Source organism: Solanum stenotomum, chromosome 2 (assembly GCF_019186545.1).
Source record: "Solanum stenotomum isolate F172 chromosome 2, ASM1918654v1, whole genome shotgun sequence".
NCBI classification, from domain to species: domain Eukaryota; kingdom Viridiplantae; phylum Streptophyta; class Magnoliopsida; order Solanales; family Solanaceae; genus Solanum; species Solanum stenotomum.
Window position 1 is genome coordinate 11,715,598 of NC_064283.1, and position 17,642 is coordinate 11,733,239.

Here is a 17,642-nt window from a genome sequence, read left to right on the forward strand (position 1 = left end):
CAAAACTAACAGCTAAAGAAGCAAAACCAGAAACTACAACATCAAAATTTTCAAGAATTTAATCCAAAAAACACAAATTAAAACAAGAAATTGATGAAATCAAACAAGAAAATCCACAAACTAGAAGCAGAAATACTATGTTTAAGCAAAAAAAAAAAAATACCTTAAAAAAATGGAGGAAGCAAGTGGAATGAAGGGAATTGTGAAGGATTTAAGGGAGAAGGGGTTTAAGGGTTTCTTATATTTACTTATTTTGCGATCCATTGATTGCCCGACAAAATTATAGTGTACGACATTTGGTACATAGTATAAGAATAGAATAATTTAGGGGTAAATTTGAGATTAATTTTATTAATTTAATTTGAGTAATTAGTTATTTTTTTAAAAAATCCTATCTTATTATTCGTACTAAAATTGTGGAATTATTAGAATACAAATGGTGATATTATTTTCTCGTATAAAGGATGTAATAAAATAATTTTGGGATTATTTTATATAGTGTTTGGTTATGGATATTATTTAATTTCATAATTATTTGATGTGATAATTACCTAATTACATGAACATTCCTGTCATATTTACTGATTCTCTTTACCGTTTAAAATAATTATATATTATCTCATTAATTAATAATTTCATGTCAGATATACCTAAATATATATATTTTTGGTATCCAATATATCAAAATAGGGAAAGAGGCGAGTGGCATGGGAGGGAGGCGAGTAAGATAGTCTTCGTATTCCAGATATATAGGAAGAAAGGCAAGTGGAATAGGAGAGAGGCCAGCAAGAGAGTCGGATACATGTGAGTTCACTTGGATACAGTGTATCTGGATAAATTACGCCTAATTTTGACCCCATATATTTGAGATACATGTATCTAGATACGTCAAATACTTGTATCCAAAGTTTAAATTTTGATAAAATTTATAATATTGAAAACTCGCGTCAAGGTAAGTAATTTATTACTGAACTAATAGAATTTGTGTTGTTTGTCCCTTTTTATCCAATATTTTAGAATAAATGGAAAAGGATGTTTGTTTTTGGTATCAAAAGTACTCTTCCCATATAACTAAAGGACGACAAATATTCTCCCTTTTTAATGAAAGGCTACTAGAGGCATCCAACGTATCAAAAATTTGCCTACCCTGTTTTAATTAACGTGTATATATATGTCATGATATTTCTATCGTCTCAAAATATAAAGCAGTATTACAAAGATTTTGATATAATATATGTATTACCAAACAATGGATAAATATAATACTAAAATTTATATCAAGATCAAATTCTTATTCCACACTAACCAAAGTCTCTTTCATTTCCTTCGCTAGAATTGCTGAATTAGGAAAGAATGTTTCGTAAATATAAGATTTAATCCTTAATTTATGAAAATTTTATTATTGAAAGTGAAAAATGTAAAAATATCCTTCTTCAAGGTACTCATACTCACCAAATTACACATATTATCACTTTAGCTCTTATTAAATGGCATGTATAATAGAATTAAAAGGGAAATCGTTTTAATAACAGTAATGTTTGAACCAATTTACACGCACACTAGAGTAGAAAAAAATAAATACGAAGAGTGGGACATTATGTCATAGCAAATTTAACTAAACTTGTACACCCCTTTAAATTTCTAATACAAAAACAAAGGAACAAAGAAATGGTGCCCCCTATAACAAAGATCTTTGTATAAACTTCAAAGATCTTTGTATTATATAAGCCTTTCAACTTTACCCTACAACTTCAAGAACCTCACAATGAGTTGAAAAGAATGAATTGAAACATTTTACAAGACAAATTATGTCCTGAAAATGTGTGTGATTACATTAAAAAGGAGGAACGATCATCAAACGTTGATATCTGAGCGCTTATATCTGGCACTGCTCATGTCTTGCGTGCTGGCAAATCTGGGGATGCTATAATTGTCAGGTGTGGACATGGGTTGCTGTGGGTAAAGAGTGGGAGGCGGTGTGAGATTGCGTTGAGCAGGTAAAGGAGGGAGAGTGTTGTACTTGTAGGAGTCACCGATATAACTGCAACAAGCAGAAGACAGATTATGAATACGATTAAAAGAAAACGAAAACAAAGATGGAGATACTAAAGACAAGACGAGTAACAAGGCACTGCTGTCACTGAATATGACACTACTCTAAAACATAAAAGTCTCCATCCAAATCAACCATAAACTCGTTTTGACACCGACACTTCAGAACAAGGATAACAAGCATTCATCCACTAGTATGCACAAATACTAAAGGTGCAACGGCATAGCTATAGGATAGCACCCAATTTTTCCGATTCGGCAGTTCAATCTATGATTAATCATTCATGGACATTTATAAGATCCATTCATTTAGCACCACCTTAGGTGAGTTAATCTTTATTGGACAGCTATCGAAATATTTTTTATGTGATCTTTTTCCCCGTTCTCCTCCCCTTGCTTAAGGAAAGAGGAGTTATCTATCTAATGATTTAAGATGGTCATGCCATTCTATCCATGACACTTGGGAAGTTCACCATAAATGGCAACAAGCCAAGCACCACTTCTTGGGTGATGGAACAACAGGTTTACAACACTACTGGGAAGGTAGACATTCAACTATGTTCACGTCCAACATGAAGAGAAAAAGACCTAACTATCATTGAAATATCAAACAGAAACCCATAATACAAAATAACTAGTAATTTTGGAATAGATATGGGGCAGGTTGCTTTGTCGCACAATCCTTCATAGTTCGCTTATGTTGCTCGGACTCTCCAAAATATTGGCGCACCCAGGCTGGATCTTCCAAAACTACTTTTGGAAGATCTGACATGCACATGTCAGCATTTTTGAAGAGCCGAACAACATAGGTTCACGGTCAGTGATCATCAACCAATCGACAACAAAAGATGGAACGTGTTTTTCTGTAAGTATGGAAGGCGTTAACAACAACCAATTTTCACTGAATTCAACAGGCATACCTTGAACTTTTACTTTTATACAAATGATCATCATCATTTGAAATTTCGCTTGATCCATGTAGTGGTTTCTGAACTGGAGAAGACCAATGATTACCGGGTAGATCATCTGAGAAGTATCTCCTCCTGATTAACTGAAAATAGCGAACCCCACGCTTCAATAATGTAGGATAGACCAAGTAAATCTCACTTTAGATGCAAAGCAATAATATACAAACCATGCGGAAAAACTTCATGACAGCTTCTTTGTCATATCTTGCTCCCTTGGCGGCCTGCAAGATTTCAAGGAGTGAAAAAAATTACACATGTAAATCCCTCGACACTTGCTTAAAAAGAAAATTGAACTTCTTATTCACCATTTATGAAAGACATGTATAAACTCAACATTCGCCATGATTATTAGTCACAAGACTTCTTACAGCCGGATGCATGTTTAAAATTTCGAGGAGAGTTGCTGGGCAGGGATTGTGGGGAGCAAGGGTGAAAGAAAACGACTGGGGTATAGAGAAAGCATATCTATCATTCAATTTGATAACAGGCTGGAGTGCATGTCCCACAACTCACTGCAACTGCTTCTTCATGTTTACCATAATTCTTATAGAGAAACCGACATTCAGTGGAAAGTATCCTCACAATTAGCAAGCTCCTCAGAGAAAAATCAACTGATAGGAAATAGAAGCTGCTTATTTCATAAGCTTCCTATCTGAAAAGAAGCTAAAAGTTTTTTTCCTTTTGAAAGCTTCAGATTACCCAATACAACAAAGTAGCTTTTGTTCTTTGCTACTTTTCTTTTTGAGGATTTGGTTGCCATGCAATGAAAAGATAGCCTATGATGAGTAAGGCCAAAACAAATGCTTTAATTTGTCAAACTCAAAACACATGTCGATGAACAGCTTAGACCTACAAGAACGTCCTTCTAATAATGGAACTGAGACATGTAGCAAATAAAAGTTCAGCCATGAAGAAGAAAAAAATGATGGATAAAAAAAAAAGGAATTTGAAAATTAATCTAGCAATTATTCAAATCTAATTAGCTCCAAACCAATAACAAAAGTGTGATCAGAAACACTCAAGCTTGAAAAAACTACCCAAAAAAAGGAGAGAGATGATGAAAATCAAGATGAAGAAGGAAAACACATCCTGTCCCCTTGGTTCAGTTGGCAGATTGTTTAAGTCAACAATCTCTTTCTTCATGTGCAAGACTGGCAACCAACTTTTTCATCTTCAAACACAAGAAAATGCAGGGGGGGTAGAGCTTAGGAGAAGGTTTGAGAATAGGGTAAGGTAATTTCCTTCAGATTTAAATAAGAAAAGAGTTTCAAACCGTAATGCATGCACCTCCCTAGACTGCTAACCTTAATAAGCATTTTTAACCGAATGAGAAGAAGATGAAAAGTTATATTGCTATGGCAATAAAGACTTGAATTGACAAGTGCAAACACTATGCAAGACCACAATGACAAGCTGATCTTAACGTACTAGCATGGAAAAATAACTAAGAACCCTTCCGCATTAACAGCTTAAGCATCAGAAATTATGTTGCACGAAAGACAATTGTTTTTCTTAACAAAACAAGATGCATCACTCTTTTAAAAGTTCTCATATGTGAATCAATACGATTTGTGTAGTATTAAATTACCGAAATAAGACCTCCACCACCAGGAAAACTCTCAGTCAGTGGGATCTCTTCACTTGACGGAAGTAGACCTTGCTTCTCAACCCACTGCCGAGCCATATCAACAAGATTGCCACTGCTTCCTCTAACACCCTCGTTTGTAGCGATATCTGCTTTGTTGCCAATGACAATGTAAGGAACAGGGAGACCACCAGGACCTCCTGAAGCTAGAGGAGCTGAGAATGTCCCTGCTGTTGCTATCTCTACAGCCCACTTCTGCAAGCTTGTCTTTGTCCTTCTTTGAGATAGATCATATACAAAGATAACACCTAAGGTGGAAATTGAAAATCGTCCATATTAGTTTTCATCCGAACATCATCAGGATGAATACAAAGTAATCTCTTCCCACCATCTTAGAGAAGAAAGATGGAGTATATAAAAGTAACACCTCGAGTGGAAATAAAAATGATTTCACCAGACTACCAACAGAACATTACATCACAGAAAGAGATTCGTCCATTAACCTTTCCCAAATGAAGGGAAAATGTAAGCAACAAAAACTTTGATAACTAACATGTAAAAACATCTCTGGTTTCTGTTTAAATAAACTCACATAATCATTTCTCTAAAACATTTTCGTGCTTTAACCATTTTCTGACATTAATGATCAGGTATCAGCTACAGGTCATTAGGTCATTCAGAATAGATATTGTAACTTGTACATGTTTGCATAAGAAAATAATTTTATGCATACAAAACAGTTTAAGAGATGAAGCAAGTTGCTTACCATTAATTTGTGAGTAGAACAGAGATCGGCAATCTTTGTAACGATCATGTCCTGATATATCCCAGAGTTCAATAAAAAAATCTCTCTCAGCATCACCTTTTATGCTAGTTGAGGAGCTACCAGAATTTCCATAAGTAGTGTGCTTTACAGAAGAAACAGGAAAAGATTAGTTTCAATATGACATGCATTCTCAGGACATTTTCATAGTATAGGAAGAACAAAATCCTGCGGATCATACTTTTACTCCGACTGTACAGCCAATTGTTTGAGGAGGACGAACGATGGAAGAACCATTGAGAATCAGATGAACAAGAGAAGTCTTCCCCACACCTACCAGAAAATATGAAGCAGAAAAATGGTGAAACTAGGAGTTGAAAACAAGGAATCGCTGTGTAGAAATAAAAAGGGAGAAGCTAATATCCTGAACTACTTACAAAGTCTGAATTCACAGGGGAAAAAGCTAACACCAAACAGGAAAGACTTGAACACTGAATAAGAAGACTACATCAGGATGAACTTAGATTATACAAATTGAAGACGAAAATCTAGTGTACCCAACAAAACATTCCACCAGTGCTTCATCTAATGTACCCAGGACTGGACTTTTCATGAAGGCTAAAAACCAAGCACGACTGTGAAAGCAAAAAAGGACATGAAAAAAGTATGAAGCAGTAAATGGAACACCTATTTTCACTATACTCCCAACTACATAAATTTCCATCCCCACAAATAAATTTTAAGTGGTGATCCTCAAAGCTATTTGTTTTGTTGCTGTTGCTTTGTTTTTTGAAAAAATCAAATGGCGGTCCTCAAAGACTATTAAAGGATCCAAAGAAGCTATAAGTTGTAATTCTTCCTTCACACAAATAAGGACAAATATCGGAGCTATGGAGTCATTGTTAGAAGTGGAATCTCAATTACTGGCAGCTTATCTAGCTTCCAAGTCCATCCGTGCATCATCTGTTACATAAATAATTGTCAAACTCCAAAAGGAGCTTCAAATTATTATTTTTAATTGAAACCCCCAAAAGGGCTTCAATTAGTCTAATTGTCTAAGTTAACAGACGACAAGAAGTCAACTAAACAATACCTGACATATACTTTTCTGCATTTAAATTGCAGATAACTATATGTCAAAGTAATGTTTAATTGACATTTCAGCTTCGTATCATTTGTTTTTAAATACTTAGACAGTTGGACTAATTGAAGCCCTTTTTTTTTTTTTGGGGGGGGGGGGGGGGGGGACTTTCAGATGACTGATCTGTCAATTTTGTTCAAGATTTGTAGGATGCCATTGACTGATAATCCATTTCTGGGAAGTGTTACCTAAGCAGAAGAGACAGAGAAGGGGGAGAGGCAGGGGGAAAAGGACAATATCTTGAGTCCACAAAGTGTAGTACTCAGGTTAACAGACTAAAAAATGGATCATTTACATGAATCCGTGCAACTAGCCCTCACTCAATAATGGCAAAGAAGTAAAAAAGTGAAAAAGCTCGTCAGACTCGTGGAAGACTGCTGTGATATCATGCAGTATTCCACACTACATGTCAAGGACAATGATGCTAGTCCAGCTTATTTTAAGTGGAAAAATCAAAGCTCGGAACGGGAAAAGTAAATATAAATATATACGGATCGTTGCAATATCCTTATCAAGTAGTATTTGGACTTTGAAACATTCCTAGATGTTCCGAAGTTAGAGGAATATCTCAGGGAGAACTTAAGAGAATTCAGGTAAATCCACTATTGCCTGGTATAATGGAGCTGCATATGGAGTGAAAGGCCAGAGAACACAGAATAGGGGCATATTTTACTCTTGGAAAATTCAGGCATATCCACCGTTGCCTAGTGCACAGGTTATTCACCCTATGTATAAATGGAGCTGTAGATGGGGCTATAGAACACCGAATAGGGGCATATTTTACTTTCAGAACTTCTGATAAGTTAACAAAGTCACTACCACAGGAGCTTAATGCACTAGATGTACTAACTACTGATTTTAGCATCAAAAACACTGCATTGACAACTAACAAAACTTTCAGTTTAAAATGCTTCGTCACATTTTCAACCTAAGGATGTTTAAGGGAAGAAATTCAGCAAACAATATCAATTGAGTGTACTATATGAAGGGCATTCAGAAGATCATATCCAAAACATTCAGTTCATTGCAACCAAAGAAAAAAGGATGACATCCAAATCATATTGATATAGTTTGGATTGAGCCACTGAACTCAGAAGATGATTTATCAAGAGCAAATGAGGCTAATGTATGGTTGTACATACTTGTAAGAATGAATACATGTGCCAATATCTGTTGTCATCATAATATTGAAAGAAATTACTATTTTATTTCTTTCTTGATAAATATAGCAATGCAAAAATACTCTTAATAATCAGCTTTCCCCATGCATTTACACCATTACCAAATAACCTTTAAGATAGTGTTCAGTAGCCCCTAACATATTAGCAATCATCTCACCACAGCTATGAACCAGAATGTAACACAGTAGTAAGACCTTGCACACAATAATGACTTGGATCAATCATTACTATGTTTTTCAAACAAATGTAACAGTACGTAGTACCCATTATCTTTCAAATTTAGTAGGTTAAAAAAAATCTTGCAGTTATAAACAGTTTAATGTCTCATTACCAATTCTTATATAACAATAGAAAACAACAACTCTTAGTGTCTAAATAAATACTGCATCATCTTGTATTGACCTAAAATTTTCAATTGTGAGAAGTCCAAAACAGCCTAAGTCTTTGTTTTAATGGATAAAGGTGGGTCTGGGCCAGTTGTGCACACCTCAAGGCTCAAGTATTCCACCGAGCACTCACTACATATGATCACTTTCACATGCATCGAGTAACTCCGCACACTAAGGCCTAAACAGATGAGAAGAAATAACCAAGTGTTCTGCCTCTATAAGGATTTGGAACCCTGATTTCCCATAACATCCACCCACTTCATTGATAGCTAGGACACATCCTCCGTCCTCGAGTCCAGACTAAAACCAACTATGTCGATAGATCAGAGACCTTATACTATTAGCATCTATTGGTTATCTCCAGTCTTCAATCATTTCTGAACCTATGCAACTATATCTTACCATCAAACACCAAGCTACAAACTAGAAATCAAGTTCAACAAGATACATAACAAGGAAGATACATAAGAAAAATAGAATCAAAAGATGGAAACTAAAAACATTTGCATTGTAGCTCAATACCTGAATCTCCAACAACAAGCACCCTAACTTGTCCACAAGGTGGACCACCATTCTGTTCTTTAGTCTCCCTTTCCCTTTCCCTCCAAAACATCATCTCCTCAAAAACCCCAAATCAAAACCAACAGAAAAGATCCAAATTTTTTTACAAAAATAAAATTTTCAAACCAACCCAAATCAGCTAATCAACTCAAGTTACCATAAAACACACTGAATCTCCACAACAAACAACATTTCTTCAAAACCCATCACATTACAAACATACCCATGAAGCACTTCAATATGAACAACCCATGTTTTTTCAAATACCCATAAGATTCAAAACCATACACTGGATTAACCCAAAACCCAATACAGTAGATCTATCAACAAATCTTGAAATGAGTGATTTCAACTAGTTATATTTTGCATCAAAAAACGAATTGGGTGTTCTGGGTTCCACTGATTTCTTGGTTTTACAGCAGTATAGTATGATTGAAGTATATATTTTGTAAATTTTGTGGGAAGATTTGTGTAGAGATCGAGCAAGATTGTTCATCAAGAGCTACGAAAAGACAGTTTAGACGGTTGATTCACCGACCAGAATTTTGGAAGCCCAAAAGGCTGGTTGTAGCCCAATTACATTAGGCCTCATCCATGTACTCTTTTTAAGCAATATTTGGGTTATATTATTTGTGGGGAAAATTATGCAGAACAACAAACATTTAGCCTATATTAGCCATAGTTTAAAAAATTGTAATTTACGGCTATAGTTTCTTTAATTCTTGTTATTTGTCTAATTTGTATAAATTCAAAATTTGTATAATTCGATTTCTAATCGTATAAATTCAGAATTTTGTATATGTTTTACCCTACCTATTTGTATACAATTTATGAAAAAATCATAATAAATTACCCATTTTTTATATTGGCAAGAGAAATATAAAAATGGAGTTTTGAAAATTCATAAATGTATAGATACAGAATTTGTATACAATTACTATATTTGCATATTCGTAAACGAAATATACAAACGGGCAGAAAAATACAAATTGCATCCTCCATAGCAAATAAAACTATAGCTATGGAGCGAAATTATACAAATTGTAGTCATAGAGCCTTATAATATCTATTATGCTTGTTATTTCTAAAAAAAATCTTATTTGTGCAAACTTTCAAGACTGTTTGGTTGGGAACAAGTTATTTCGAGATTAATTATCTTGTGATGAGTTATTTTATCATATATATTGGATAACTTATCTCATCACTAAGATATAAATAGTGGAATAAATAATCTCAGGAGTGCCTAATACCTCCAACCAAACACTAAATAAAATAATTTTACATTTTATCTCTGAAATTACTATAACTTATACCTCACACCAAATGACTCCTGATATGGATCAAAAGCTTGTCGAAGCTAAACTTATGAGATATGCATCAAAAATTTGGCTTACTAAGGTCAAACTTTAAATGTGTATGTCTAAAGTTTGAAGTATCAATGAATCTAAATTTTGAGAGTAATTTTTCTGAAGTTTAAACTGTTAGTTCCATTCTAATCCGTGTTTATAAAAGAGAAATTCAACAAGTCACACTTGATTTGAACTTAATTTTCATATTCAAAATTCAAGATTTGTTTTGTCAAATTTCGAGATAATTACATTTTGGATAGCTCTAAAACATAATGAGTAGTTGATAAACGTATATATTTTGTATATTAAGTATAAATATACATATAATATACCTAATTATTTTATTAGATTTTGTATATTCTGACTAGTGCCTGCAATCAATTTTGGATGAGGGGCCAAAAATAAAGAAAAAAACATTTTAAGATAGTGTTTTAATTTAAAAAGGAAGAGCAATTTTATCTGAAGTTACTTATACTAACTGCCAATTAAATACTTTGAAAGAACTCCTTATAAATTAAATGAAAAATTTTAATTTTAATTTTAATTTTAATTTTAATTTCAATTTCAATTTCAATTTCGATTTCATTAATTTTAATTTTAATTTTAATTTTAATTTCAATTTCAATTTCAATTTCAATTTCGATTTCGATTTCATTAATTTTAATTTTAATTTTAATTTTAATTTTAATTTTAATTTTTCCTTGCAGAAATTTATCCTTTATCTAGTTCCCTACCAAACTTGAGCAAAACCAAGTTGTGCCCAATACAAAAACATTTGGATCTATCTAATAATAAAACAATCTTTTGGATGAATAAATGGACAATTTCTTAAATTTGTTAGTGAATTTTTTTTAAATACTCGAGTTATATTTTGTCCGGATTAAGTATTTAAACACATGATAAAATATTTTTGTTAAACATTTTTCAATTCAAATTTTATGGAATTTCTTTTTTTTCTGGCTGCTCTCAAAAGTCGTCCATACATAAGTTAACCACTCAAAATATGTCACACTCTTTAATTATACACATTAACCTCAATAATCGGTAAAACTTCATGCATATTACAACTAATATATAGATGTGTAAATCAAAGAAAGAGACATATTTTATGTGATTAACTTATCTATATATCGAGCACTTGAAAACACGTGCACACATTTTTTTAAAACATAAGCCAAAAATGTTTAATAGAAACACTTTATCATATGATCAGAATGCTCTATTAGAACCTACCATTATACAAATATATAACTGAAATTTACCGACACGTTTAAGAGGTTCTAAAGGCAAAGATTGTGAAGGGCAATGTTGTTGGGAGGGAATTGTGTGTGGTGAAGCACATAAGGACTCTCATGGTTGTGAATCCCTTCATAAGTAGTAATGACATAGCTTGAATCTTCATTGTCCCTTTCTACTCTTTTCTTCACATTGCATCCTCCACTTGAACATTTGTAGTAATTCCTGTTCATAAATATTTCTCTATTAATTATTTTTTATAATAATCAACTCAACTTTTAATATAAATATTTGACAAAAGGTACAACAATAATTACCTAAAGGATGATAAAAAGGTGTGATGGAATTCCATACTATTGCATGAGAACTCTCACTGACAATCAGTATCGCTAAACTATAAGTTCTTGACGATATTATCAAATTTTATACTTTAAAATCAAATTGAATAATTTCAACGACCGAATTAGAAACTAAAAGTGAAATACCCTCAACTAATGAAGGAAGAGTTAAAATAGAGTATGTGCCACTTCTTGTTCATCACATATTTTTGCGCTTTTAATTTGCAACTTTAACTAAATGTTAGGCAAATCAACACAAAGAAAATGAAAGGAACTGTTAGTAATTCTTTTTATTTCATATTGCTAATAAAAAGTGAGACTAGTGTCCTTTATCATGAGGACCAATAATAAAATGCAGTAAAAATATCTTTGATAACCAAAATCTTAATTATTCAAGTATTTTGTATGAATTATATCCATTAAAAAATTATTCTATATATTGTTTTGTTTGATTGCTGAATTTTCAAACAAAAAGGGAGAAAAAAATCACTTAATATTACTTGTTTTTATAATAATCTTAAATTAATTTGTAATAATAATTGAGTTCACGTTCAAAACATAATGCGAAGATAAATGAGTCTTAATTAAGGTTCACAAACAAAATAATTTTCCTTTCATATTGGACAAGATATATGAATTATGATTGATTGGACGTTCAAGTTTCCATCTAATATTAATTAATGGTTGCCAATTAATAAACAGAAACAAAAAAGCACATCCTTATCTTCTCTGCTTATTTGTCACTTTTCTATTCCCTCTCTTGTCTATTTTTTTTTTTTTTCAACTTTGGCAATTCCAAACCACTTTATTAAAAAAAAAAATGTCACATTCATCCATGTACATTAATGACCCTATAAATCATCAATATTTGTTTGGCTGGTGTATATGTGAAATGACATTGTCCTTCCTATAAATAATTGTCACTGAATTATCTGAAAATTTTATCTAAGTTCTATAATTAAAGATACTTTTTCACATGAACTTCCAATAATTTATCTACTACACTTAGGATTTCTAGTAGTCCCCTAGCTGGTCAAGTAAACCATCAAGCTATAGAAAGACGCAAATTCAAAATTTATAATTTATAATTTTCAACAGGGTTCATATAAATTCATAGTCTGCCTTGAGCTATATATAGGGACGAGTATGCAACATATTTCTATAATTATATGAATGTAGGTTGAATAAAGGGAAAAGGATCAAAGTTGCCCCATTTAAACTATGCGAGAAAGATCGAATATATCCTCCATTATACAATTCAATAAAAAATTACCACCACTACCGCGTTACAAAAATTGTTCAAATATATCTCTCATGTTAGGGCTATTCAAGTTGGACACTCGATCTCACGTGATTCTGACTTTTTGATAGATGAATGCTACATGACATACCACCTCAGCGTCGCAACCCATTTTACCTCTTCCCGTCCACTTGTTCTTCCATATCTCCCTATCTCTTTCTCTTTGCTTTTCTATTGAAATTTGATCTAGGTATTTATTACTCCTATGTATACGTTAGATTGCCAACTTTGTGTGTTTCTGAAGATCTTATAGCTAAAGATGGGAAACGGGGTCGTGTGGGGCGATTACAGGTCAAATCCGTAAAAACTTCAATCGGCCACCTCACACTACCCCACTGTAAAGATATGACATATGGGTCTAACTCAACCCCAAAAGCTAGCTCACGAAGGAAGGATTGTCCAAGTCCATATAAGGAGACCATCAATCCAATCCCCAACCAATGTAGACTTTCACCCACTGTAACACTCGTATACGTCTAAAACCGGACCACTCTGATCTATTGTCATCCCTACTTGTAGCAGGTAGGTTAAGAAAATACATGTATCCAAAACCAAAGGGCTGCTACATTATAATAAGAGCACCTATATATATAAAAGTATAGAGTAATGTTTATCACGTGATCCACTACATTTAATAGTTATTCTGTTTGGATTCTTCTTCTTTATTTTTGTGTGGTGTGTGGTGGGGGTTGGGGTATGGGATAAGATGGCTATTCTATTTCTCCACTTAATTTATAAAAACTTTACAACTAACATGTATATATATAATTTTATTTCTACAAATGGATATGGTAAGGATATTCATTTCATGATTACTTCTTAATTAGATTAAATTAATTTAAGTAGTTATAGTCATGACATGATTATAATAAAACTATAAGATGTAATTATGACATTTTGCGCATGCAATATCAATAATGATGATCTTATAATAGGAGAAATTACTAGAGATCGATGTTACAGACAATATAGTGAAAGTTACATGAAAATACTTTTGATCCACTATACCACAACATCAACAAAATTTTCAGTGGGGTCGCATAAGTTGGTTATGTGGAAAGATAAAGTGTACGATTGAAGACCTTATCACTATCTTGTGAAGGTAGAAAGAGCTCAAATGTAGCAAATTCAAATACAAAGAGTAAGAAATCAGTGGGGAAAAAACATAACAATTAACAAGGAAAACAGTGCAAATCTTACAAGAAATGAACAAGAATAACAAAATAGTGTGATTTGTTATTTGTGTTTTTGATTAATTATCACACTATTTTGTTAACCCTCAAAAAGCAAGATAACACTCCACTATCTACTAACATTTTATTCTAATTCGCGTCCTCCACGTCCTCCTATCTAAAGTGGATCCACTATAGAAAATGGGAAAAAATATTCAAGAATTAATATAACTATTATAATTACCTTGGATTTGAACTATTCTTGACCATCTTTTTGCCGTATTTCCTCCATTTAAATCCATCATCCAACACGTCCAACTCTGATCTAAATCTAAATGCAACCCTAGACTTTGCATCCACCTTCTTTACACCTTTCATACATTTTCTGTTTATAATCATAGACAAATAAAAACAATTAATTTCAAGCACATATATAAATTATATCAACAAAAAAAAAGGCGAAAACTTATGTAAATTAAAAATACTTGCATGTTATGACTTGTTGGAGTGGGATTATTTGAATATGATCCACTACTATCGGAAACACTTTGAACAATTTCATTTTGTGACAAAAAATCGTCACTAGATCCATCATCAAGAAAGAGATAATTATAATCTGAGAGCTCAAAATTCTCCGATGCATCGATGAAATTAGGGTTAGGGTTTGATGAGCCATATGGAAAATTTTCCATTGTTGAAGGGAAAGAAAAGATAGAAAAATGTGATATACCAAAGTGTTAGATGGACTTTTCAAGTCTTGTTTCTATTTATGCTCTTCCTTTCATTTCTTTATTATTATTTTATTGTTTTAATTTTTTATTAAAAATTTAATATTATTTTCTTGAGTCACCTTCATAGATTCTTTCTTGGAGGATACAAGGAAGGTGCTTTTTGACACGTGGCACTATTTCGTAGGTTGTGATGATGTCATAGGGGTGACGACATCGACTTCTTCAATGAGTCGTCTCATTGTGAGAAGACTTATGGTCCACATATAAATATTCTAGGTAATATTATTTCCATTTCAATTTATTTATCTGATTTTGACTTGACATAAAGAGTTTAATAAGTAAATAAAACTTTTAAATCATGTACTAATATATCCATTAATTGTATGATCTTAAACATGTCACTACAAAGTTAAATTAAAGAGTTATAGAAAAAGAAGGAAAAAAAAATCTTCAGACTAAAAAGGAAAATAAGATAAATGGAGAGAAATATGACTTTTAACTTAATTCTCTACCTGTTGTTTCAGTTACAACTTTGAGACTTGACTAAATCCATATCGAAAAGTTTCACTTTAAAAGGTACTAAAACCTTTTTCGACTAAATACAATTTTATATCTAACCCTTGAATATGAGATTATTGGTTAATTAAGGATGAAAAATTACTTATTCAATAATGTATCTACCTATATTACACTATAGTATCAAAATAATCTATGACAATAAATATAATCGTTTATTATAATAAGCTTATTCCGATAACTTAGTAACAAAGAAAATTTACACATTATTATAGATTAAATAATTTGATGATGTAAAAATTATATATGTATACATACTATTAATATATACAAATTAAAATTTGTTGAGGTTGATCAGGACTTGATGTGCTTCTTACTTTCTAAAGTTGAGGTAGAGATAAATCACGAGTATTAGTTTAAGTAATATTTCCTTCTCTTTCCCTTTCCACACTTTTGATGTAATTAAAAATAAATTAGTATTGCTTATGAATATGGGACAAAAAAGGAATAAAGATAATATTGGTGGAGAATACTTTCACTTTTTTCCCTTTTATTTCTTTCTACATTCAATATTTCCTTTATATTTTTAAATGTTGGATTATACATTCTTTTATGGTGATTAAGATATGAGTGTCTCAAGTCGCTTTTCTAAGTCTTATTTTAATATTTTCTTGAGATTAGATGTCTATTTGTTTTGATTGTGTTTAGATTGATGACAATTAGAGCATCTCATCACAAATCTGCTTTTATATCTTGATTCTTTACTCATTAGGGTAGTTTAGTGATACACACTATAACTGTTTTATTTTTTGGAATAAATTTTGTCTCCCCACTTTGAATTGGTAGAGATCGTGAATATTTATGGTGCGTTATAAATGTTATTTTAGTTAAACAAAAGATTAATTAAAAATAATAGAGGAGTTCAATATAAATAAAATATAACACAATTTTATCAGATCATTTTCTTTTATTTAAATTATAATTGATTATTGAAAATACTAATGATGTTTGATAAATACAATGTGCTCCGTGTATTGATTGAGCTATGTTGTGCAACAATTTCAAATTATTTGAAATTCATCTAAACCCCTCGGGTCTCAAACCCGAGTATACCAACAAGTCTAAAAACACACTATAGACTTATGTGAAGCTTTAAATCACACAACGACACATTGATACTCAAAAATAGGAGTCAGAATCTTTATTTTAACCTTTATACCTTCAAGAACACAAGATTGTGTTCAAGAACCTTCAACCCGAACCATCTCGAGTTATCCAAAGCATCAAAGCATGAAATGAAGCACAAATTCTCAAAAGGGTTGTTGGGTTGGGGCGGGGGGGGGGGGGGTTGGAAATAAGAAATTAAAGGAGGAAAATTGGTTTCCATAATTTGGTTGGTTAATTTGGACACATCAAATCAAATCAAATAGAAATTGATGTATGAAATTTCTTAGAAATATCTTCACTCATGGCTGCTGAATTTATTTACCTAACTTATAATTTTCCATCCTTATCTTGTTATACATTGTCAATTTATTAAAACAAATCCTTGCGTACATATAAATCACGGACTAATTAGCATGATAGCTAAACCATATCAAATATATTAAATCGAACATCAAAAATTACTTGTGCAAAGTTTTTTTTATACATATTATATATGTTTGAGTAGCTTGTACTCTACTCTGCTCAAGTACATATATAATAGTTCCAAAACAATTGAAAAATTATGAGACAAACATATATTTCATCCGTTTCAAATTTGGCTAGCTGTCATATTAAAAATAGTTTTTTCAGTTTACTTAGCGTGTTCAATTTATGAAATTAAGATTATTTTATTATTTTTTTTTCTATGCTTAATATTAAATAACTACATAAAGTAGTAGATATATTTAGAATTCCATAGCATTATGAACAAAATTAATTTAATAAAATATATTTCAAATTAAAGTTTTCTTTACTTGTTTGGATGGTTGATATATCCATTGTGTTGTGTTGTTATTTTAAATATAGTACTTATTTTGATTGTTACTTAAATTTTATTGTATCTTACCATTAAATCCATCACTAGGTAACAATGAAAAATCTTGTTTTGGGTAACAACTGATTTGGTGTGATCACGTGATACGTCGTTAACTCATTTTTGTTCTTTCTCATTTTGTCATAAGTATTTAATTATTCTATTTTTTCATTTATCCTATCGTTATATAGTGGTTCTATCTCGTACTCTACTTTTTTCATAGATTTATCCTTCAAATTGTTAATGTGTTACATTATGTCACGATGAAAGATGATACAATCTATCCAAATATTGTAGTCATTCAAAATGAGATGGTACAATTCAATATAATAAAAGATAT

General features: G+C 31.8%; 2 protein-coding genes across 2 annotated transcripts; both read right to left on the reverse strand.

Annotated features, from left to right (window-relative positions):
* Positions 1 to 1,594: 1,594 nt before the first annotated feature.
* Positions 1,595 to 9,205, reverse strand: LOC125856354 (small GTPase LIP1). Its single transcript, XM_049535875.1, has 7 exons — positions 8,602 to 9,205; positions 5,610 to 5,701; positions 5,372 to 5,513; positions 4,609 to 4,913; positions 3,188 to 3,241; positions 2,973 to 3,103; positions 1,595 to 2,041 (listed from the first exon to the last, which is right to left on the reverse strand). Exons 1-7 carry the CDS (start codon positions 8,693 to 8,695, stop codon positions 1,855 to 1,857), a joined length of 1,005 nt encoding a protein of 334 aa, XP_049391832.1. The 5' UTR covers positions 8,696 to 9,205; the 3' UTR covers positions 1,595 to 1,854.
* A 1,888-nt stretch (positions 9,206 to 11,093) lies between these two features.
* On the reverse strand, positions 11,094 to 14,778 carry LOC125855168 (probable WRKY transcription factor 51). Its single transcript, XM_049534852.1, has 3 exons — positions 14,525 to 14,778; positions 14,280 to 14,420; positions 11,094 to 11,450 (listed from the first exon to the last, which is right to left on the reverse strand). Exons 1-3 carry the CDS (start codon positions 14,725 to 14,727, stop codon positions 11,270 to 11,272), a joined length of 525 nt encoding a protein of 174 aa, XP_049390809.1. The 5' UTR covers positions 14,728 to 14,778; the 3' UTR covers positions 11,094 to 11,269.
* Between the last annotated feature and the right edge of the window lie 2,864 nt (positions 14,779 to 17,642).

What these genes read in the sequence shown, in the direction of transcription:
- LOC125856354 (XM_049535875.1), bottom strand. Translation starts at nt 8,695, where the DNA reads ATGATGTTTTGGAGGGAAAGGGAAAGGGAGACTAAAGAACAGAATGGT. An exon ending in GTTCTACTCACAAATTAATG is followed by an intron (nt 4,914 to 5,371) that starts GTAAGCAACTTG and finishes TTTCCACCTTAG; the next exon opens with GTGTTATCTTTGTATATGAT. An exon ending in TCATGAAGTTTTTCCGCATG is followed by an intron (nt 3,104 to 3,187) that starts GTTTGTATATTA and finishes CGCTATTTTCAG; the next exon opens with TTAATCAGGAGGAGATACTT.
- LOC125855168 (XM_049534852.1), bottom strand. Translation starts at nt 14,727, where the DNA reads ATGGAAAATTTTCCATATGGCTCATCAAACCCTAACCCTAATTTCATC. An exon ending in ACTCCAACAAGTCATAACAT is followed by an intron (nt 14,421 to 14,524) that starts GCAAGTATTTTT and finishes GATTATAAACAG; the next exon opens with AAAATGTATGAAAGGTGTAA. An exon ending in AAGAATAGTTCAAATCCAAG is followed by an intron (nt 11,451 to 14,279) that starts GTAATTATAATA and finishes ATTTATGAACAG; the next exon opens with GAATTACTACAAATGTTCAA.